A 24,864-nucleotide genomic window follows, 5' to 3' on the forward strand; every position below is an offset into this window, starting at 1 on the left:
TGGAGAGGGCAACATACAATTATCCATGACACAAAACTGGATGACTGCTGTTGCGCCTCCACCTCCCAGGGCGAGGGACGGGGCTGGACGGTGCTTGGGTGCGGAGGGCGGAATGGGAGGAGAGGGGAAGGACACCCACTCTGCCCCGGCCCCCCCGCCATTCTAGTCTGCTGATTTCTTAGTCATTGTTCAGCACGCACTGCCTGCTCATGTGCCCGCCCCCAACTCCTCACCTGAGTCGCTTTCGTCTGTGTACAGTCCACATGCACCTGTGAGTCACGTTGACTGTTCATTTTCCAAACACCGCCTCAGTCGCTTTCGTCTCTGCTACAGTCCACATGCACCTCTGAGCCACGTTGACTTATCATTGTTCTTTGCGGTTCCGGCTGCTTTTCTATCTTTAATCCACCAAGTCACCCAACCATGGTAGTAGCGACGGGGGGTGTGTACAAAGGGCAGGGACTTAATCAGTGCAAGCGTATGACTCGCACTTACTGGGAATTCCTCGTTTGTGGTGAACAATTGCAAGCTCCGGTCTCCATCATGAATGGGGTTCAACGGCTTAGCCACGCCTCTCGGCGACAGGTAGACACATGTTGATCCATTCAGTGTAGCACGCATGCAGCACCGGATATCTAAGGGCATCACAGACCTGTTATTGTTCAATCTCACATGGCTGTAAGGCACTTGTCCCTCTAAGAAGTTAGATGCTGACCGCTCTTTTGTCGCATAACTACAATAATCCCTCACCTATCGCGGGGGTTACGTTCCAGAGCCCCCCGCGATAGGTGAAAATCCGCGAAGTAGCGACCTATATTTATTTTATTATTTATACATATTTTAAGGCTTTATAAACCCTTCCCACACTCTTATAAACCTTTCTCACTCTCTTGTTAACCTTTCACACGCTCTTATAAACACTTCCTATGCTCTTAAACACTTTCTACATTCTTAAACACCTCAGACCAACACTGCACGCAGCGATCAGATGTCAATGTGTCTGCACTCGCTTTGTGAAGGGGGGCAGCTGAACTCACGCTGAGCAGAAATGGACTTTGTGCTGCTTCTGCCAAAATGCCTGCTTGTCGCGTGTTCGGAAGGAGGAGGAGTGCGTGCGTGTGTGTGTGTGTGTGTGTGTGTGTGTGTGTGGGTGGGTGTGTGAGAGCTGAACGCACCTTCGTTCAAACCCCCCCTCCCCGGAAGCGCAGTACGCTCCTGCCACTTCGCATTGTCAAGGGGGTGGGGAGCTGAATAAACGCTAAGGAGAAGTGGACTTTGTGCTGGCTTTGTGCTGCTTGTCGCTCTGCGTGTCAATAATTTAAAAGACCAATTTTCCTGTCTCACTGTCTTGTCTTGCGTGAAGTTAAAATGTTTTATAATAGTGAGATGTTACTCATATCCTTAGCCTGACATCCACATATCATATGTGTTAACAAAGTGTGTTTTATAAGTTTACATGTGTTTAAAGCATGTGGGATGGGTATTTTAAGGCTTAAACTATAAAAATGTTTGTTTATATGGTCTTTCTGTATCGCAGATTTTCTCCTGTTGCTGATGGGTCTGGAACATAACTTCCGCGATAGGCGGGCAATCACTTGTATTTAAAAACCCGCGAAGTCGTGAATCCGCGAAAAGTGAACCGCGAAGTAGCGAGGGATTACTGTATTTAGCAGGAGGGAGTCTCGTTCGTTATCGGAATTAACCAGACAAATCGCTCCACCAACTAAGAACGGCCATGCACCACCACCCACAGAATCGAGAAAGAGCTATCAATCTGTCAGTCCTCACCGTGTCTGGGCCGGGTGAGGTTTCCCGTGTTGAGTCAAATCAAGCAAAAGGCTCCACACCTGGTGGTGCCCTTCTGTCAATTCCTTTAAGTTTCAGCTTTACAACCATACTCCCCTCGGAGCCCAAAGACTTTGGTTATCCGGTTGGCTGCCCAGCGGGTCATGGGAATAATGCCGCCGGATTGCCAGTCGGCATCGTTTATGGTCGGAACTACGACGGTATGTGATCGTCTTCAAACCTCTGACTTTCGTTCTTGATTAATGAAAACATTCTTGGCAAATGTTTTCGCTCTCACTCGAATTGTTGGCAGGCGGGGCTCTGTCGTGCGTGTGCCATGGTCGGCTGCTTAGTGAATTGTTGGTGGGCGGGGCTCTGTCTTGCTTGCCATGGACTTAGTGAATTCTTAGAGTTGGTGGGCGTGGCTCTGTGAGTTGTCATTGTATCCCATGGTCTTAGAGTTGGTGGGCGGGGTGCTGGTAACAGTCAGGTGGGCGTGCGGGCAGGCATTCTCATCCCATGCTCTTAGAGTTTGTGGGCGTAGCTCTGTGAGTTGTCGTTGTATCCCATGGTGTTAGAGTTGGTGGGCGGGTCTCTGTGAGTTGGTGGGCGTGGCTATGTCGTGTGCATCCCATGGTTGTCTTGCGTGCCCTGTTGGCTGCTTAGTGAATTATATATATAGATAATTGACCATCAATCACAGATGTTCTGTTGTCAGTGACTGGTAGCCAGCATCTACCTAAATTCAATGAAAAGGTGCTTAAATTATTACATACCACAGCTTTCTTTGGAAGATACAGCTAAATTGTTTGAAAATAACAATGATTGAGAATTTGTCAAGCTCGAATTGCCACCTCACACTTCAGATTTAGGCAGTTTTTGATTGAGAAAGAAAATGTTATCTTTATATGCCAAAGAGTGGAGGAATTTTGGCAATTTCACTCTTAATTTGCATAGATACTCTTGTTTGTAACAGATCAACCAGATGTGTAGCATGCAATTAGTGTTATCAGCTATGCACATACACATTTAGATTTAATTGGGTTATTAATATTGATATTTCAACATGGGAGGTGTGCTATCCCAGAGTGTGTTTCTATCACACTATCATGACGATCTTTCTATGTTAAATGCTTCATTGATAACAAATGGATGGACTGGAGTAATCTTAATATATTTACTGTAGGATGATGAAGCACTGCAAAATTTTTAATGGGATTGTGCTCATCAGCACATTTAATTCTGAAGTATGCCACCCCGCTTAGGATTTACTTTGACCAGAGAAATGCATTAAATCTGCTGTATATTGAAATAAATTCTGGCCACAGATCAGTGTTCAGTGAACTTTCCTTATCTAACATTGTCATGTTTAACATATGGCTTGTCAGTGGTAAAGCACTGCAACTTAATAATTCATTGGAGACTGTTATCTTGGTATGTCATTCCCTTACCACTGCGTCATGACCCAAGTTGCAGTCATTGGTTCTTAGTGAGCCGCCTAAGCGATCAGCAGTGCTGCACAATATGTTTCCCCATTTCTATGTGAACTTGTTTGTTCATGATCATTTCAACATGGAGAGGGTTTGTATTTTGTCCTAGTATGTCATCAATTAATTTAAAAAGGAAATATTTGGGTGCTGGACTGAAGGTAGAAAAACATTGGTGTAAGGAAGGCGGTGTGGGCCAAATACATAAGAATTAGCCACTTGGAGCAGCAGCAATCAAAACAAACATTAAAGGGCCCTCCAAGACTCAGAAAACATGCAAGTCTCTCTGAAATAAATCTTTTGTTATTCAAATTATTATTACTGTGGCTGGTTTTTTAGAACGCTATTACCCTATTGCTTTCCTATTGCCCTTTTCGTTAAGTTCAGATCTCCTAAACTTGGTCAGCTGTAAGTCGGTACATGACTGTATTTTTCATTCTAATATGTAAGCATACAAAAATAATTTATTCATGACTTTTTTCCTGTTTGTTTCTTAATCTAATTCAAAATTTTGACTTTCAAATATTTATCTACTGTTTGGTACTTAATGTTTGGTATTAGTTTGTATTCTGTTTTATTAATCTGCAAAGTGCCCCCTATGAGCCAGAGAACACAGTTTTGAAGTTCACCACTGGCAGTTCAACATAGTGCAAATGTTTGAACTGAGATACTTTGTGATGTGAGTCCACAGCAATTCCGTTGGCAATATGGGTTGAATTTGCACTGTGGATGGGAGGAATGGACTGCTGCGAAGACGCTGCATAGAGAAAGTGGGGTTCACACAGAAAGAGATCGGCTGATGTCAATAGTGAAGCACACTGCTCACAGTGATCGGAGACAGGCTCAGTGTAGCTAACAGATGGAGCTCTCCATTTAGCTCAAACTGGAAAGTGCTCACGGGTTTGCTTTTCTCACTGGCAGTTCACCTCATTGCTTTGAAATGTATAAACGTAAAAATCCTAAGTGAGTGAAGTAGTATAGTAAATACATAAATGGACTGACACATGGGCACTTATTCTTTTATTAATGTGGATATTAGAAGTGTGTAATTATGCGCTCTCAATTGCCAAAATATGTTTAATCCTTCATATGTTGTTAAATTACATCCTCCCAGTCTAGGGTTATAAGGAGATCCTCAGGTTTTGCACATTTATTATTAGGTGAAAGATCTTAGATGTTGCTATAACAAATGTTCAGTATTTAATGTAAATGGTATGCATATATAAATACAGTATATACTGTACATTGAAAAACTTTATCCTCTGTTTCTGCTGTTATTGTTAATGACATGTTCAAGTAGGGGCTTCAACAGTATTTTCCCTGAAAAAATGCATTTTTAAAGTTTTGAAATGGGTAGATGGAATACAGACCAAATCAGGAGATACCAAATATAAATATAATATATAAATATGATCTTGACTGCTTGCAAAGAGAATCTCAAAAAAAGAAAGTGTTCCTGAAATTATATAACAACACGAGTAGCAACCTAACCAGTAACTCTGTCTGTGTTACGGCATTTTTCTTTCTTTCTCTTTCATTTCGTTACTTATAACATAGAGCTTCCTTTCCACTCTTGTCTACTACATGTGCAGTGCTTTTGTTTAAGTATACTATGGATATGGATCTTTTTACAACACAAGTGAGCAGCAGGAAATTTATTTACATGAAGGAGGAGCTACTCACACTCTGAATGATGAGACATCCTGGAGGAGTGCAGCTCACTTTGGAAGAACTGAAGCGCAGCCCTCGGGGATGCAGGGCCAGCACAAAGACAAAGCTGGCGAACAGACGTAGGAAACATAAACCATCTATTCCATCGGTGGTAATGGGGAATGTACAGTAAACGTGCTGGTCAACAAGACAGATGAACTTGCAGCACAAATCAAAAACCACAGGGTCTATCAGGAGTGCAGTTTGTTGTGTCTGAATGAGACATGCAAACCAATAGCATTCCCAATGCAAGTGTGGACATTCCAGGGTTCTCAATTGTAAGAGCCAACAAGGACACTAAATGTGGCAAAAGCAAAGGTGAGCGACTCGCACTGTTAATTAACATCTGATGGTGTAACCCAGGGCATGTAACAGTTAAGGAAGCTGTCAGGACATTAAACAGTTTGCTTTCGTTGTACGTCCATAATACAAGCCCAGGGAGTTTCCTTATGCCGTTGTTGTTGTTGTTTACATTCCTCCTTGGGTGGACACAGGGAAGGCATGTGACTTCATACTCGCTACCATTGCAAGACATCAGACGCAACACCCAGATGCTTTCATTGCAATCTCTGGTCATTTCAATCATACTACACTGGACTCAACTCTGTCTTCCTTCTTTCAGTATGTTGCTTGTCTCACCAGAAAGAACAGGACAATTGACATTCTGTATGCAAATGTAAGGGATGCTTATCATCCCACTCCCTTCTCCCTACTGGGCAAATCTGATCATAATCTTGTTTACTTACAGCCTCAGTACAAGCCTGTAGTTCAAAGACAACCCACACACTTTGCGCTCCTTCAGGAAATGGTCTGCTGAAGCTGAAAATGCTCTTAGAGATTGCTTTGAGTCTGCTGGAGGATATTGAGGGGATTACAAACTATGACAGACTATCTGAACTTCTGTATAGACACTGTTGTCCCTGTTTAAATTGTAAGCTGCTTTGCTAATAAGCAGCCCTGGATTACTAGTGATGTTAAGCGCCTTCTTAACAAGAAAAAGAGAGCATTGAAAAACAAGGACCAGAAAGAGCTGAGGAGTACACAGAAAGATCTTAAGGTTCAACTAAGAGAGGCAAAGGAGTCCTGCAGGAAGAATGTAGACTATAAGTTACATGTCCCTGTATTGTTTACAACCCACCCTTTACTCTATTAATAACAGGGACAACTGCTAAGCAATATGAAATTGGTAGATAATATGATAGCAATAGCAATAATATAATAGCAATATGAAATCGGTAGATAATATGATAGCAATAGCAATAATATAATAGCAATATGAAATCGGTAGATAAGTTTACACTTACCGCGTGATGATGGTGATGAATATGCTACGCAGTAAAAATGATGACGATGAAGAATGATGATGACTTTTACTGCGCAGCCGATGACTGTATTTTACGTCCCTTCAGACAGCGGTGCCATTTCCTGGGGCACCCCCTCCACGGTTTCCGAAGGTGTATCCGTAGTTGTAGGAACTGGCTCTTTTTTGCGAGGCTGAAAAAACATTGTGATCGGCAGTTGCTGCCGCTGCTTCTTTTTCTGGTTGAAGAGCAGCTTGTAGCCGGTCATGACGTCGTCGATCTTGTTGCAAAATTGGACCGATCGAACCATATCGTCGTTCCATTCCTGTGACCGCTCTTGCAGATCCTTAGCCAGTCTGCAGATCTCGGCGAGCCGTTTCAAAGTCAAGCCAGTTGGGGAGACAACTTCTGTTTCTTGCTGCTCTTCTTCTTCTTCTTCTTCACTCGCCGACTTTATCAACTCTTCGAGGTCTTCTTCGGTTAATGGCTGGGAGTGGCAGTCTAGTAGCTCGTTGACATCATCCGCAGTCATGTCTGCAAAGCCCTCACCTCCAATGATCGCAGCCAACTGCACAGCTTTCTGTACTGCCGAGTGTTGGATTTCGGCAAGTGTAAATCCTTTGTCTTCGTAAACAACCTCGGGCCACAACTTCTTCCAGCTGGCGCTAACGGTGGCAGGCTTCATCTCTTGTAATGCCTTCTGGATATTTTGGAGGCACGTAGCAATTGTGTACTGCCGCCAGTATGCCTTCAAGTTGAAATCGTCATCTTCTTGGGCGGCATCCACGGAAGAAACCAGGTTCGCTAAGGCATTCCTCGTGTATAGGGTCTTGAATGCCCTGATAACCCCCTGATCCATAGGCTGAATTAGTGACGTCGTATTGGGCGGCAGGAACTCAATCTGTACCCCCGAATAAGACAGATCAGTAGCGTGACCACCATCGTTATCCATAATGAGAAGGACTTTGAATGGCATGCCCTTCTCTGCTAGATACGCCTTCGCTTGCGGGATAAAACACTGGTGGAACCAGTCGGTGGTCAGCATCTTCGTCATCCAGGCTTTTGCATTGTGCATCCAATGTACGGGAAGCAGATTCTTGTTTTTGTTTTTTAAAATCCTTGGGTTTTTCGACTTGTAAATAAACCCTGGCTTTAACAAAAATCCAGCAGCATTGCCACACATCACGAGGGTCACACGATCCTTGTGTGCTTTAAAGCCAGAGGCTTTTGCTTCCTCTTTGAACAGGAAAGTTCGCGATAGCATTCTTTTCCAAAACAAGCCCGTCTCATCCATATTAAAAACTTGTTCGGGCCGATATCCACCTTCGGAGGTAATCTTCTTGAACGTTTCATTCACATAAGTTTCAGCAGCAATCGTGTCAGCCGAAGCAGCCTCGCCTTGCAGGGAAACGCTTTTTAAGCCATAGCATTTGTGAAACTTTGCAAACCACCCTTTGCTAGCAGAAAATTGCCGTTTCTTACGTGGTGAATCACTGGAGGTCCCTGGCTGCGGATCTTCTTCCTCTTCTTCGCGGTCGCCACTGTCGTCTTCTGGTTCCTTAGCGGCAAAGGTCTCGTACAGGCTCTTAGCCTTTGTTTGGATAATGTTCGAATCCAATGTTATGTTCTTCTTTCGGCAGTCGGCTATCCATACAGCCAAAGCAGATTCCATACGGACGATTGTTTTATTACGAGCCGTAACCACTCTCTTCGCTGACTTTTGAAAGGTGATGGTAGCCGTCTTCCTGATGTTCGCCTCTTCGTTCTTGATGTAGCGAACGGTGGATTCGTTCACGCCATATTGGCGGGCCACAGCCGTGTACGTTCTCCCTTCCTTCAACATATCTAGAAGTTTCACCTTCTCAGCGATCGTCATCATTGTTCGTTGTCGCTTAGGCTCAGCACCAGCCTTGGAAGAAGGAGCACGTTTGGGAGCCATTGCAGGGGGTGAAAATTGAAGCGAAGTTCAACATACAGTAATCCACAAAAAAATCACACACAGCACACTGTAAAGTAAACCGCTCAGCGAGAAAGCTTGAAGCGAATGACAAGGGGAGATACTGTGGGAAGTAGGCATCAGTCAAAGCACCAATCACAGGCCCGATTAGAAAGCGGAAAGCTGTGATTTGTCATCTCCTTCCCATGTGACAATCACAGCCCGTGCTACAATGCACGTAGTCACCGCACTTGTTTTGTTGTTCTTAGACTAGAAAATACTACTACATGTACTATGTTTAAAAAACCGCAAAGTCGTGAATCCGCGATAAGTGAACCGCGAAGTAGCGAGGGATTACTGTATATATATGTATATATATATATATATGTATATATATATGTATATATATATATGTATATATATATATGTATATATATAATATAATATAATATATGGAGTATTTTTGGTGGAGGTATTTATTTGTGTTGTGGTTATTGGTGCACTGTTTATTTTTGTATATACACTTTATCAATATTTTGAATATTTTTGTTTTGGTGAATCCTGTATACACTGTTTGAAGGAGCAGCTTCCTGACTTGGAGCACTGTGGAGGAAGACAGCTTCATTTTGGATCGTGTATATATGGTTTTCACTAGTTTGTATGCAGTATTCTTTTTCATTTGGGACTTTCATTCAGTACTATAAATCTATAATAATAAAAGGCAAAGCCCTCACTGACTGACTCACTCACTGACTGACTGACTCATCACTAATTCTCCAACTTCCCGTGTAGGTGGAAGGCTGAAATTTGGCAGGCTCATTCCTTACAGCTTACTTACAAAAGTTAGGCAGGTTTCATTTCAAAATTCAAAGCGTAATGGTCATAACTGGAACATATTTTTTGTCCATACACTGTAATGGAGGAGGCGGAGTCACGTATCGCGTCATCACGCCTCCAACGTAATCACGTGAACTAAAAACAAGGAAGAGATTTACAGCACGAGTCACACGCGGGAACGAAGGTAAATGACGTTAATTTTTGACTGTCTTTTAATACTGTGTAAGCATACATATTAACACATGTGCAATTAAACGTGTGCATTTACGGGGTGATTTCTCAGGCTTAAAAGCTCGCCTTTTACTAAAAAGGTAAATGCAAAACTATTTTCAATCAGTTTATTGAAACGCTCCCGTTAAGGATTGCAATAACATATTCGCGAGATAAAAGAACGAAGTAGGGGGAAATGGAGGAACAGCCGGAAACAGCGAAGAGCAAAAAATTAATTAAACAATTGACAACGGAGCGAGTGAAGCATACAAGCATGTTCATAAGGGAAACAAAGCACGGTGTAAAACGTAAGTTTAAATTAAGTTTATAGAAACGCTCCCGCTGCGGATTGCAATAACATATTCGCGAGATAAAAGTTTAATGAGAAGACACGAGGTATAAACGAACCACACGCCGTGGCGCAACGTTAAGGGCAACAGTTTCAACCATTCTATGATCTGCTTCTCGCGACTGAAAGACGGCACATGGCGGATGTTAGCCGACTTGCTGACCGCAACGTTAGGGGCTTCAACTATGGCGCTGACGCCACATCTCCGTGCCAACACTTTGCAGACTCTACTTAAAAGACACGCCCTCCTCACTGGACAGTTAAAAAGACCAATCAAACTAACGATGGCATCAAGTATTACCCAATCAAAAGTAGGAAAGGAGGCATCTTCATAAAATGCGTGTGGGATGATTTGCATGACACGCTGCTTTAAAAAAAAAAATGATAAAAAAAATACGGGATAAATCCCGTCCAGTATTGATTCAAAACGGGACGCGCAATTTCATTCTCAAACGCGGCACGATTCCGTATTTTAAAGGACGGGTGGCAACCCTACAGTGCCAGGTAACCACCCATACAATCAAATTGTGATTCAGACTAGGAATGCAATGAATGTAATTACCCCGATCTACATACAAGGCGAAAGTCTTGCAACATTCAAAGATGATGGTTTGGGATAATTAGTACTTATTAAGTACACCATGGCACATAAAAGAGCTTATGAAGCCTTGAACCGAAAAAAGCAACATCTCAGAGATCGTAAAAAAAAAAAAGGAGGTAATGTCGTTTTACTCGCTGTACATTTTAGTCAAACATTACCAGTTATTCCACGAGGGAGACCAGCAGATGAACTCAACGCGTGTTTAAAATCCATGCTTCTCCCACGCTCGGTTATATGTCGCGTGTTCTCGGGTAGGTACACCAAAAAATTTATACATTTAAGCATGTAATGGGCAAACAAAAAATGAGGTATACCCGAAGGCACTGCAGTAGTACTCAATGTAACTTTACTTCTTAAATGTTAATGTTTTACTGTTTAATAATTTATACGCTTCTTATATATTGTTCAAATTCTTTTATCAAAATACCAGTGACAGCGCAATGCACGATAACATGGAGTGAATACACCATACGCATCTGCCCACGGCCGCCCTGGTGTGCGCAGATAGGAGTTGATTCTAAAATAAAATAAACATAAAAAGAGTAATACAATCATCACCCATAAAGCGGATAGCAGACGTGACGTATTATATGTGTACCAGATTTCAAGTCAATAGGTGAAACGGTTTGCAAGCTACAAGTCATTTAAAATCCTGGACAGACCAACGAAAAGCCACGGTAGCAAATTATAGAAGAAGATTTTACTGTTTAATAATTTATATTTATATGAAATGTGCTTCTTATATATTACTTCATATTCTCATATGATAATGATGTTAATGTTGTTTATATTGATTTCTATGTTATTGTAAGTGCATCTATGTGTGTATATATATATGTATGTATGTATGTGTGTATATATATATATATATATATATAAAAAATATATGTGTATATGTATATATAATATATCTGTATATGTGTGTGTATATGTGTATATGTATATATATATGACAGCAACACTCATAACAATGACAACACAATTACATTGACAATCATGTTACGTTATTTTTAAAATGTTTCCTTTACTTTTTCATAACCTCTTTAACACACTACTTCTCCGCTGCAAAGCGCGGGTATTTTGCTAGTACTGTATATAGTCACTATTTTTGGGCTTCATTTACTTACTGTTTTTGTGTGTCCTTTGCGGTATTGGACTGTGTATTAACATATAAATTATGCAGGACATTAGTTTTTTTCTTTAAGTTCACCTGTAAATAAAACCTCACTTTATTTTTCAAAAACCCAACCCTTTTTGTGTCCGTGTCTCCCTGTCTTACACTTTCATCCTGGTTACACTCGGTCCCACATACTAGACACCTAGAGTGTAGGCTGGTGTTCCTAATTCTCACTACACGGGGTGTCACAGGATGATGACTGACTGATGACTGAAATTCTTGGCCACTGGTACTTGAATTTCCCTCGGGATCAATCAAGTTTATGTCCATCTATCTGTCTATCTGTCTAATCTATCTATATTTTTCAAGTCCAGCCACAAATTCTCAATTGGATTGAAATCTATGTATTAACATTGTTGTTTTTATGGCGTTCCTTTGTACCTTGCCTTTTTGATTGTGTGTAGTTATTGTCTTTCTGGAAACCAGATTTCCTCCCAAAGTGGAGGTTTCTTGCATACTGCATCAGTTTTTCCTTCAGGATTTCCCAGTATTTTGCTGCATTAATTTTACTCTCTACCCATACAAGGCTTCCAGGGCCTGCTACAGAGAAGCATCCCCACAGCACAATGTTACCACCATCATCATCCTTCATGATGGATATTGTGTGACTTTGATAATTAAAAGTGTTAAAACATAGAATTTAGTCTGATGGCCTAAAAGTTCAATTTATTTCTTCTGGGACCATAGAACCCTCTTCCTATTGACTTCAGTCCCCCATTTACCTTCTGGCAAACTGCAGCTGAAGTGTTGTGCTTTTTTTTTTTTTTTTTTTTAATAAATACTGTGATTAATGAAGCACCTGGGCAGCAGTTGTTTTATGCACAGCCTCCCAAATATCAGCCACTGTGGCTTGAGACTTCTTCAGTGTTACCATAGGTCTCTTGGTAGCTCCCTTTACTAATCTTTCCTCTTTCATGATCACTCAGTTTTTATGGACAACCTCTTCTAGGCTGATTTACAGCTGTGCCGTACTCTTTCCATTTCTCAGTGGCTTATTAAACTGATCTCAAAATGAAATTCTGTAACTTGACTATTTCAGTTATTTTGTGTTCGATATTTGCAATTAATTTATACCACATTTCAGAGATCTCTTTGACTTTAAGGAATCTTTTTTGTTGATCAGTATTAAAAAAGCCACTAATTAAAATCACTTTGATTTGATGCTGTATATCAATTAAATGCAAAATCTTCCCAGTGGTGGATAATTTTTCTAGGTACTCTGTATAAAAAAATTAAATGTTATAAAATAATACTAACAAAAAACAATTTATTCTCATATCACTGACACTAAAATAATTATTTGATGCTGATATTGCAGCAAAAATAAAAATGTGAAAATTGTAAATGTTATAAATCTTTAGTGATATGTTGAAGTGCTGAAAGGCAAGATGAAGTGTTTAATCCTTTTAATAGGCTTCATGTATTCTCAGTGTGTTGCAGTTATTTTTGGTGGCTTAAAGTATTAGCAGTGTATCTTGGTAAAGTATTTTTTTCTTCTCTTCTTTTGCATCCAGATTTTACCGGAATCTTTCTTTAATGTTGTAAGCAATGTAAGCAATATGAAAGAAAATGAAAACATAATATTTCCAACTATTGAAAAATTCCTCTATTCAAGACTCATTAAAATTACTTGACTTAAAGCAAAGTGAACTAGGTATCTTTATTAAAGCTATTCAGAAAGTGTTCTTTTTTATGTAGTTGCTACCTGCTCTGCTCAGACCAACAATATAGCTATTAATAAAAAGTTTGACATTGAAAATCTATTATCTTGTCTCAGTTACTTGAAAGTGATACATCAGAATGTTTAGATAGTTACTGCAAAAATTCATTTAATAACTGCTCATGAGTCATTATTAATGGCAAGTCTATCCCCATAATGTTTTCTCATCTTTTGTTAGACACATGTTTACACTATGTAAATAAGCTCTGACAAAGTAAATCTTGCAATGGAAAGTGAGAAGCCTCTTTTAGTAAAATCCTGTAGTTTTTAACGTGCTGCTTGTAGTTAGGCCCATTTTCCTCTTGTTTACATCAATCATGCAATAATGAACAGCTAATGAAAGCACCACTGCTTTGATTAATTAATGTCAATTGGTATAAATAGTGGGAGCAATAATTAATTTCCATTGTGTTCCAGGGTATACTATAGTGATGAAAATGGTATGGTTTGAAATCAATACAAGCATTTCAGGGCTTTTCTCTACCTTAATAAGATGTTGTAGTCAACTTAAGTGAAAACCAAATGGATTATTTTGACTACACTTGATTTATTCTTACTTAGAAGCCAAAACATCGATTCTAAACATTTACGGTAATCTTGATTCAGATTTTGTGCTAATATATGTCTGATTGTTGATTTTGTTTACCATCCAAAGTACTATTGGTAAACTGCAGTCATGCACAAATTTAAATGAAGTCTAGTAGCAATCCATATCACTGTGACTTCAACCAGTTTGTGAAGACTGCTACAGTTGAGCAGTTATATTTCTGGCAGCTGTGCTGACATTGCAAAATATACTTCATTACATATATGTACAAACACTATGTTAGGAACATGAGGTTACATGTTAGGAATGTGCTGGTTGCTGCTTCCTGTTTTGATCGTTGTACCATTTTTTTGAAAATAATATTGTATTTTTATCTTTTCTTTTCATTTTGACCATCTTTCTAGATTATATGAACTGTTGGATATATTTATTGCATTTTTTCTGCTTAGACAGGGAAAACTGCTTGGAGAGTCAAACTGCCAAGAGTTGCTCATTGTTTTTTGAACTTCTCACTGCCTTCAGTTTAAAAGGGAATCAGAAGATACCAGAGTGTGGAGCTTTCACAGTGTGAAGTAAAAGCAGTGCCACTACTGCATTTTTCAACATCTGCAATACATGTTGACTTTGATTGATGTTGTTTTTTAACTAATACATCCATCCATCCATTATCCAACCCGCTAACTAATACAGAATACACCTAAAGTAAGCCTTCTTTATATACTGCACCAGCACTTGGCCAAGAATTTTTACTTTAAATTATTTTTATATGATATTTTACACCGCTTTCTTGTGAGCAGTTTCCAGGAGTGGTCTAATTTCCAGGATGGTCTTTGGTCACCCTACTAAAACTAGATTTCAAAAAATAGATTTCAATGCTGTATTTATATGTCTATGCCCCTAACCGTTGACTTGCTGTTGAATTTGTGGAGTTTCTTGAATTCCTTCCTTTATCCCAGCACGTGACTGGCCCTACTCATATGCTTGGGCACACTTTAATCTTGTTTAATCCATTGATACTAATGTCATCCGTACTCAGGTGAGGGAAATTGGTGTTTCTGATCACAGTGAGGTATTGGCAAAGTGTATTAATTACACATCCTGCTTCTAACAATCACCATATTTCAACATTTTACAAATCTTTACTTCTAAGTTATAAATATTAATAATAAAACCCTAGTTATGTAGCATGCAGCAGTATGTACAGTGTACACCCCACCTTACTGACTCGCCCACAACACCCCAAAAAATTGTCACATCTTTTGCTGCACCCACTACAGGTCAAATCTCGATATAGCGAAGTTCATGGGACCAAAGAAAATATTTTGTTATACTGAAAATTCGTTATATCGAATATGGAAGATGATATAGGGAAAAAAAAATGTTTGATTACTATATACCTACAGTATCAAAATAACCTCCCATAGGATTGATGCACGACAATTGCAGAACTTACTGCGTGACTTACGTGTGATCATCATGTGATTGGTTGTAGGTATAAGTGTGTGTGTGCATATGCACCAGTGAAACACCGATTGTTAAACTGTGAAAAATATTTTATTTAAAAATAAATACAAGATAACAATATAAAAAAATTTAAATTAAAATACAGTAAAAATACGAAGAAAAAGAATACAGTGTACATCACAAATAAATTAATTTTTTTCCAAAAAAAATTAGTAATTTTGGTCTGCACTGAATTTTTCTTGGCGGCTTTGAGTATTGTATTTTCAATGTCACAAATGTTTTTAAAAACATGTTCGGGAATATCCTCACAGCTGGAAAGATACATCCGAATGTTCAAGCCATTAATGGCATCCTCAAAGGAAACCTTTGTGTCCAGCGGCGCAACTTCATCCTCATTCTCATCTTCACCCTCATTCTCATCTTCACTCTCCACATTTATGATTTCATTATTTTCAGCATGCAGCTGCAGATTTTCAATAATGTCTCTTTCTGTCACCTCACTTGCAACCATTACATTGTCATCTACTTCAATGTAATCTTCATATCCAACACCAGCTGTGTCAGGAACCACTGAGCCCCACGTATCTCTGCCTTCATTTTCTATGTTCATTTCTGCCATTTCGTCAACTTCGGCAATTTCTACATCAGTGCCTTCAATCAGTGATGACTCTTTCACTGACCACCATGCAGCGCAAATCATGTCGCAGGCCTCTCTAACATCGATTGTTTTTGCCTCATCTGAATCTAAATTCAGCAATATTTTTTTTATGAGATGACTCCTGTAGTGTACCTATACGGCACGTATAATTCCCAATTCTAATGGATGTAGCACTGCTGTACAGTTTAGGGGAAAGAATTCAACTCTCACATGCTCCAGTTGGCATGTTAAATTATGGGCTGAGCAATTATCTATTAAGAGAAGAATTTTCCTTTTTTCTCTTCCCATTTTTCTGTCTTGATTTATCAACCATTTGTTAAATAATTGCATCCAGGCGCGTTGGTTTGACCGATTATCACAGGGAAGTGAATGCACGTTTCTGAAACAACACGGATTTGCATATTTCCCTATGATTAATGGCTTCAACTTTTCCGTGCCTGAAGCATTGCAACAAAACAACGTGGTTAATCTGACTTTGGATTTCTTTCCCCCTTTACACGGATCTCCTTTAAATGTCAAAGTCCGATGAGTAAGTAACTGGTAAAATAACCCTGTTTCATCGGCATTAAAAATGTCATTCCTGCTATACTCCGCCACAATTCTTTTTATGTCTTCTGCAACACGTTCTTGTGGGACACTGCTTCTCCACAAATTGACCTCGTTGTTATCCCATAGCGTTCTCGAAACCTATTGAGCCATCTGACACTTGCCTGAAATGACTGGAACTTTTAACATCTTAGCAAATTCCAAGGCTTTTTCACGAATCGTCTGTCCATTTAAGGGGACATTTCGTGACCGTACATCTTGGTGCCACGCGAAAGTTGCCTTATCCACATTATCATTTAAAGCACCTCGAATTTTTTTCCTATGTGGTCCCATTGCGCGTTCTTTAATTTGCTCTTCTATTTTCTTCCGATCTTTTAAAAACGTTGATATCGTTGAAGGTGCTATGCCGTGTGTTTTGGCAACGTCATTCTTTTTCTTCCCAGAGTCTATTTCCTTCAATATGCTTAATTTTTCTTTCAGTGTGAATTGACGTAGTTTTTTGTCCATTTTGATAAGTTTATTAGAACACAATAAAAAATGTTTTAAAAATAAAAAAATGTTTTAACTAAAAGAGTTTGAGAATCGCGGGAAACACCCCGGATGGATGGATAGGTAGGTATAAGAACTTCGTATGACTGTCGCCTGCAAACACATCTACTACCGCCTCATGTCAAGAACAAAATGAGTTCACGGAAATATTGTATCAAGTTGTCATCTCATTCACAAATTTCAGAACAAAATATTTCATTATACTGAGATCAGTCTTTCGTTACAATGAAATATAGTTTAGTACATTTTGTATGAACGTTTATCAGGAACAAATAAAAATATACGTTATACTGGAAATTTCGTTACTTCGATATTCGTTATAAAGAGATTTGACCTGTATTTCCATTTTGACATTTCAAACTATCTCCAATCTCCATTACCGTACAAGCTTGTTTGTGTCATTCACGCCTCTACCCCTTTCTTATGTCTCTTTGCAGTGTCAGTTGTCTAAGTTTGATTGTTTCACAAGAGGTGGTAATATCATGACAAACATTTATTATATTTTCATACCATAGAACTGAAAGCACTCAGTTATGCGTGAACAGGCTTGATTATAAGGTTACATCTCAGATCCCCTACTACTACTTTAAATAGCATGTTAAATTGAGGGCAGTATATCACTTGCCACTGAATGTGTACTTGAACAAGCTCAGCTAACTTTATTACACAATTATATGGGATCCATTACAAACATGTCCATAACCCACTTTGGCTAGTGACCCATAGTTTAAGAAACACTGGTATATTGCATATGCTATTAAATTGTTTCATCTCATTTCACATGATGGCAAAATGAACATTAGCCCCTCCCCCAACAGGGGTGTTAATCGAAACTCAGACTATCAGGTCAATATATCATGTTATCTACACCTTGCAAAATGTATCTGAATTCTTACCCAATTTTCCATTTCACATAAAGTATTTTTTAACAATACATAAAAGCCACCCATTCATGTAATGAAGAATCCATGAAATTACTTACACCATCAACCAAAACATGTCAAATAAAATTCCAGAAAGCCATCTTTTGTACATTTATCAGTCTAACTTGTCATAGTTGGCTACAGAAATAATTACATTCAAAGTGTCTGCTGTCAGACTGCTCCCAGCTAAGTCTGCAGTTGTATATTAACTTGTCCTTTTTGTAGACAAAGTTCTAGCATGCATAACCTTTATAAACACTTGATATTTGTTTTGTCAATCTACGGTAGTAATCCTACTGAACAGGAAAAAACCTGAAGATTATTTTTTCTTCCAGTGAAAAGCCTATAAAGAAGCCATTAACTCCTCCACCTGTAGTGCCACCAGGGAAAGGTGGAAAAGTAATACCTGATGCAGGGAAACCGCCAGAGATCAGGGAAGGAAGAAAAAAGGAACGACAACAGCATAACCCATCTCGAAGGTAAGAAGCTGATGAGTACTTTTTTTTTTTTTTTTTTTTGGTTTTGTTTGTTTAGAGAAGTTTTATGTTTTCAATTCTAAAAATATTGAATGTATATGTGCAATGTGTGTGTGTATTAGGGCTCGGAATTTATTTTTTAAAAATCTCATAATTGTATGGAATTAATTGTATCTAACCTTAAAATTTACAATGATAAAATAAATACATAAATCATGAAGTAAATATACACCAAATCACACAATGAATGTAGAATCAACACAAATGATTTTTTAAAAATGTAATGGCATAGTTTAAACTTAAACAATGTCCTTGAAGCCTGACCTTTCAATGAAATACTACTTGAGCAAGTACCACCAAAATTTGAATGCCTTCCTAAAAGGAAAGTTGAAAAGAAAGCAATAAGAAAACAATGCTAATGTATTAATATCTATCTATCTATCTTAATTATCAAATTGGTATGGCATATGAGACACAAACTTGTCAAAGTAAAATTAAACGATCAAAACAACTGTAGACTTTGAATGCACTACTAAAGACTGACTTAAAAACTGTTAAAACTCTGCAAATGCAATCCTCAGTTGTTCATCACCATCAACAACTTTATAATTATACTCTCAACAAGTGACAGGTTTGCAATGAGAGCTATCCAGGTGTGCCGTATAGGACTGCCTATATGAGTGGGCAAAGAGACGAAGCAGCTGGGAAAATGTGTTCAAAGTGCTCACTAAGTACTGTGTCTGCGAAGGCCAACATCCAAGCTGAAACAAACCAAAGCAACTTCACAGACATACAGCAAGTTCCTGAGATATGTGATGGACACAACCCTGGCACCCCTGCATGTATAGCAATTGTAAATCGTGCTGATAAACAGTGTATATGTATTCGTTTACAATGGGCAACCTAAGTAAATGGCATCAGTCTGCTCAGGAAAGGTGCTTTTAAAATGCTGAATTCTTGATTTGGAGAGGCATTCTGGAGTGATCAAGGAAGTTAAAAGAGGGAATTGCAATATACTGTACAAGTGAGTTGCTGCTAAGCTAAAGCTGTTTTGAGACTTTTATATTCAAAGCAGTTTGCGATGTAGTGAAATTTACTAGAGAGAGAATGGGAGACCAAACATTAATAATGTAATGAAAAAAGCCACACTATGATAAAGGGCATTCCAAAACAAATGGTCACCTGTGCTTAGGAAGACTGGTTTTAGGTAAGAACAATGGAATGCATGTGTGCAAGAGAGGGGAAGAGAAAGCACAAGTGTTTCTGGTAAAGTTAGCTACATTATGCAAAAATGGCATTCCAAATAAAATGTGCTTGTAATTTTGGAAGGCTGCTTTTAAATGCATATATACCTTGCTGCAAGGATTCATGTCATAGGTGCACCCTGCATGGAGGTGGCTTGTTTTCCCTGCTCCTGCGTAGGTTTCCTCAACACGCTTCAGTTTTGTCCCACAAAAGACATGCAGGTTAGTAGTACTTGTGGAGCTAAATTGGCCCCAGCATGTGTATTAACCCAGAGATGGGCCTGCACCCTGTCCAGGAATTGTTTTACTGCCTTGCACCCAGTGTTTGCTGGGATATGCTCCAGCTTCCCTAACACGCTGCTCTGGATAAGCAGGTTTACAAAATGGATTAAAGGATAGAGATATATATCCACACTTACAATCAAAACGTTTAAATACCAGGTTTTACTGATATTTAAGCAGTTTAAGCCCTCTGAATAACATGAAATAGTACAAAGCTAAGTGGTTTTCATAGTTATACAAAAAAGACATTTTTAGGGGCAAGTAACAGGTTAACTTAAGCAAAGAAGGTAACTAAAAAAAACATGTATAGCAAAAAGCAACTAGTTCGATAACATCAGTAGAGCACTGAAAACAACATTATAACAAGTTTCCATTTCATAAGTCAGATGAACAAGAAATCCAAATCAAAAAGCATTTCAGAAGAAATAAGCTTTATCAGTATTTTCAAATATTTTGAGCAAAATGAAATATAAATTAAAAGTTATAGTGGGAGCAAAAACACACCTTGAGGAACTTATACAAAGAAAGCCATATAAGAGCAAAGTGCTTATTTATAAGAAGCATCTTAAACGTGTGAATAGATGGGTGTATAGTGCTTATGCAGTTTCTTAAATAAATCCTAAAGTATGGTTAAGGTTGTATTTAATAAAATGTGCATAGTGCTGAGCAATAAGCCATGTTGAGTAATGACATCCACTGCATGCATAGCTACAAAAATAAGAATTTGTTTTTTATTTTTTTATTTTTTTACTGATTCACATGCATTAAAGGACATTTATAGTCAGATTGTTGTCAAACTATTCATTACTGAACTTGCCAAAAATAGTGCTGACTGTGCTTGATTTTTTGTTTATATAAACAGGCTTCCAATAAGGTATAAAATGTTTTGTCTTTTAGCTTGTGAAAAACTAGGTTACACACATACAGTACACACGTCTATGTTCATTTACAAATACGAAAAATACAAGTCAACAACTAACCTCCAGAGACTGACTTAGCTTTGACTTTATCTAACGTGTGATGCAAGATAGAGCCTAAGCATAATGCCCCTTGACTTATTCACCCATTTTTACAACATAACCTAGCATTTTATTTGCCTTTTTAATAGATTCTGTGTATTATTTAGATGATTAAAATGATTTAATCTTCCTTTAGTGTCTCCCATCTTCTATTTATAATTGACATTCCTTTTGCCCACGTATAGCACTTTGTACTTTTTTTATATTTAAACTGTGTTTTCAAAGAGTTTGCTCAGTTCTGAAGCTTGTCTAAGTATTCTTGAGTTGTTTTTGCTGCCTCCTCAGTGTTTGCCATTCCTCCTGTTTTAGTATCATCTGTGAATTTCACATGTTTAACATGAATCATAAAAAGTAACAGTCGTAAAACAGACTCCTGAGGGACTCTTCTGAAGACCTTATTCCACATGGAGCATTCTTCTTTTATCTATACACTTTGTGTCCTACTGGTTAAATATCTTGAGATTTGGGTTTGGAGATTACTTCTGATGCCTAAGGTGTTTAGTTTAAGAATTAATCTTTGGAGTGAATTATGTTGCAAGCTTTGCTTTTGTCAACTATTGTAGTTGCCTGTTCAAAATAAATGTAAATGGTTGGTTTGATACGGTCTTCCTCTCATAAGCCTATGCTGATTGTTATTTAGCATATTATTTTCTTATAGGTACTTGAAAATCAAGAAGTGCTTGATCTAATAGTCCCATATGGTTTGTCAGAATAGAGGAGGGAGAAAGTGACTGTAAGATGGCAGGTGTTACAAATGGCTTGAAAATAATGAAACTGTGTGGCAGTCATATATGAGCCAGATTGACTTCTCACTGTAGTGCTTTTTGGTCCAAAGCTGATGAGGCACAGTACCACTACATTTAGAAGCCAATGAGGATGTACTCCACTATGCAGTAGGTGAGTAAGACTGCAGATACCGGAGCTATTTATAGTAACAATGCTGGTTAGCACTTTTTGACAAAAGCCAAGGAATGTTGTGTCCATTTTGGGTTATCAGTGTTGGTGACTGTAAGATATTTTAAGATGATAACCCACTCTCTAATAACCCTGCTGCTACAGGTGGGAGTGAGGTTAGCCTTCTGCTTCCTGAAGTCCAGCATCTTGGTTTTGCTGGCATTAACGGAGAGAGTATTGCCCTGGCACTACTCTGTCTGAGGTTGCCAGTCTCTTCAGTAATCTGTCATAACTTTGTTGATGATCAGGTGTATGATTGTGGTGTCATCACCAAGTCTAATGATGAAGTTGGAGCTATGACTGGCTACGCAGTTATAACTCAACAAGTGGTTCACTATAGGTTGCTATAGACTACCCTCTAGGTTACCTTTGTTGATGATCAATGTGGGGAACATGACATTGCCAGTCTGTACATGTTAAGGGCTACCAGTTAGGAAGTCCAAAAACCAGTTGCAGAGAATGGAGGTAACATCCAAGTTTATGAGCTTGGTATTCAGTCTTGATAGAATAATGGTGTTAAATGCTGACCTCTAGTCTACAAATGGGACCTTGACAGGTTTTTAAGTACCAGGCATGCCAGGATGGTATAAAGTGCAAGGGATGTGGCACTGTGGACCAGCTGTGACAATAAACTAACCGGTGTTGAACCAAACTGTGTATGCCTAGGAGCTGAGTTAATCTATAGCATTACAGTAGCAAATGGGAATTTCACAGTAAATGTACAAACGTTTCCTGTTAATTTTGACTGAGGTACAGAAAATGTTGCAGAATTGTTTAATAGTAGCCCTCATTATTGTGAATTTTATATTTTTATAAATTTAAATGGATGGCATAGCATGGCCAATGTCGATATGAAGTTTAAATGTCACTGTTTGCTCATTTTGTCCAAGCATTGTTGTTTTTGTTGTTTTCTCTGACATCTCGAAGACATGCACATTGGGTTTATTGATGTCTAGTAATTGGTCTATGTCTTAAAAAGCGGGTGGTGTGTGTATAGTGATTAAACCACTCTAGACCTATGCAGACTGTTCTGTTTGTTTTCCAAACAAACTGAAGAATGGAGAGCTTGTTTTAGTCATAAAACAAGCTCTCTGCAGCCACTCATTAAAGTTCAATGCTTTAATGTTGCCACTTAACAAATTGATTTTCACAACATCACCTCATGGTCCACTGTACAAATATTGGTCTTTCTTTTCTACCTAAAAATATCTATACATGAAGGTGCACTGAATTCCTGCATCATCATACAAGACGTGAGCAATGCATCTCATATGATTTCCATCTAACAGAAGATGCTTTGACCCTTCTTGTTCAATCTTGGTTCTAATAAACTTTGATCTATCACCCCTTTGTCACCATTCCCGAGGTTATTCTCAACAGCATCCTGAGTTCGGGAAATCTATCTATGCAGAAGTCAAAATCAGTTTCTTCCACTTACAAGACATTACCAGAGTCTGACTTCTCTCCTCTTCAAATGCAAACATTATTCTCTTTCACCTACGTCAACTCTTGGCTGGACTGCTGCAATACATTTTTCAGTGATCTACCTTCCTAAAGTTATCAGCTGAATAAAGCAAGTTTAAAATACTGCTGCCAGAGTTCTAAGAACTCAACTAAATTGGCTTCCTGGATAATACTGTGGTGAGTTGAACATTCTCCTGTAGACTTACTTAGTACTTCAATCGCTCTGTTATGATTAAATATATAATTCCCACCAGCCAGACAACACAGATCCTCTGTTATCAACCTTCTCACTAGGTTTCATTTTGCAGTTCTTAATAACAATTCATTTAGGGTTGTGGCTTATACTCTTCTAAATTTTGGTGCATTTATGTGTCCTACTCTTTGGAATTTTATCATTCTACCTGTTTATGAAATTCAATGTTGTCGCTTCCACTTTAATCTTTTCTACCTGACACTGTATTCTGTTACTTTTGGCTTCTGCTGGGCTGGTCATGTATCAGCTATACTGCCTATTCATCAATTCTAATTTTTATTCACTTATTATTTTCTCCTTTATGTTTCAGTTTCTTGTAACTTGTTTCTTGTAATTTATTTAAAGCTTTTGTTTTTAATGTTAGAATTTTAAAATTACTTTTTTTGCTTTCAAAAGTACCTTTTGATGGTGTACTGTATGAAGGATGCCGTATAAAATGAAAAGTGATTGATTGATTTGAGTTGTTTGCTTTCTAGGCTTTACTCCCATTTTACTTGTGCTTCAGTGATACACTGTGGTTTCTGTCAACCTTGTAATGAACTTTCAAAAATATATATTTCTGTAACTTTGTGATCTATTTAAGGCATTTTTAAGTCACTATTTGCACTGTTAGGTGACTTGATTCCACACTTGAGCACTCTGCACATATAAATAAAGTCTGTAATGCTCTACAGTCAGATACTGCCTTTTGTCTAACACTGTTTTATCATCTTCAAAAAAATGTCACACTCTGACACTGCCTCTCTAGATAAGATATTAAAATACTTTGCCATGCTTTTATCAGGTGAACTGCTGTAATTCACTTTTGAATTTTCCTCCTGAACGAAGTATTCAGTAGGCTCAGAATTCTGCTGACCAAAGCATAACACTGTGACAACATCATGTTTTAGTTGGATTGTTTACGCTGGCATCCTGTCAGATACTCTGTTTATTGGCTTATAAAGCTGTTTGTTCTCACACTCCAGAAAAAATGTCCATGTTGCTTAAAAGCTGTTCCAAAACCCTATTTAGCAACTTTTGGCAGACGTTTATTTAAGCTTACTGGTTCTTACCCTGTGGAACTCTTCCCATGTCTATTTATGATGCTTCTTCTGTCAAATCGTTCAAAATAATGACTGAAGACCAGTCTGTGCTCCCTGGTGTTTTGATTGAAGGTCCTTCATCTGAGATGTTTTCAAAATCTGTTATTCAGTGGGGTTATGTGTGTTACCATTACCCCAAGCAATATTAACCCATTTGTTTGTCTCATTTTTTTTTTATAACAAAAATTAAAATGTTGTTAGTTGCATTTAATATTAGTATCTGAGAAATGTTCCTATGTTGTACTGACATGATAATGCCAATTTCTGATGGCTGTTAAATGCCTTAGTTC

General features: G+C 38.5%; 1 protein-coding gene across 1 annotated transcript in view; it reads left to right on the plus strand.

The window, feature by feature from the left end:
* zc3h18 (zinc finger CCCH-type containing 18) overlaps positions 1-24,864 on the plus strand; it is a 154,755-nt gene that overhangs the window by 103,956 nt on the left and 25,935 nt on the right. The window contains exon 13 of the mRNA XM_051931485.1: positions 18,136-18,279. Coding sequence (XP_051787445.1) covers positions 18,136-18,279 — 144 coding nt within the window. The remainder of the gene's footprint in view (positions 1-18,135; positions 18,280-24,864) is intronic.

The sequence above is a fragment of the Erpetoichthys calabaricus genome, chromosome 9, assembly GCF_900747795.2.
Source record: "Erpetoichthys calabaricus chromosome 9, fErpCal1.3, whole genome shotgun sequence".
Lineage (NCBI taxonomy): Eukaryota > Metazoa > Chordata > Cladistia > Polypteriformes > Polypteridae > Erpetoichthys > Erpetoichthys calabaricus.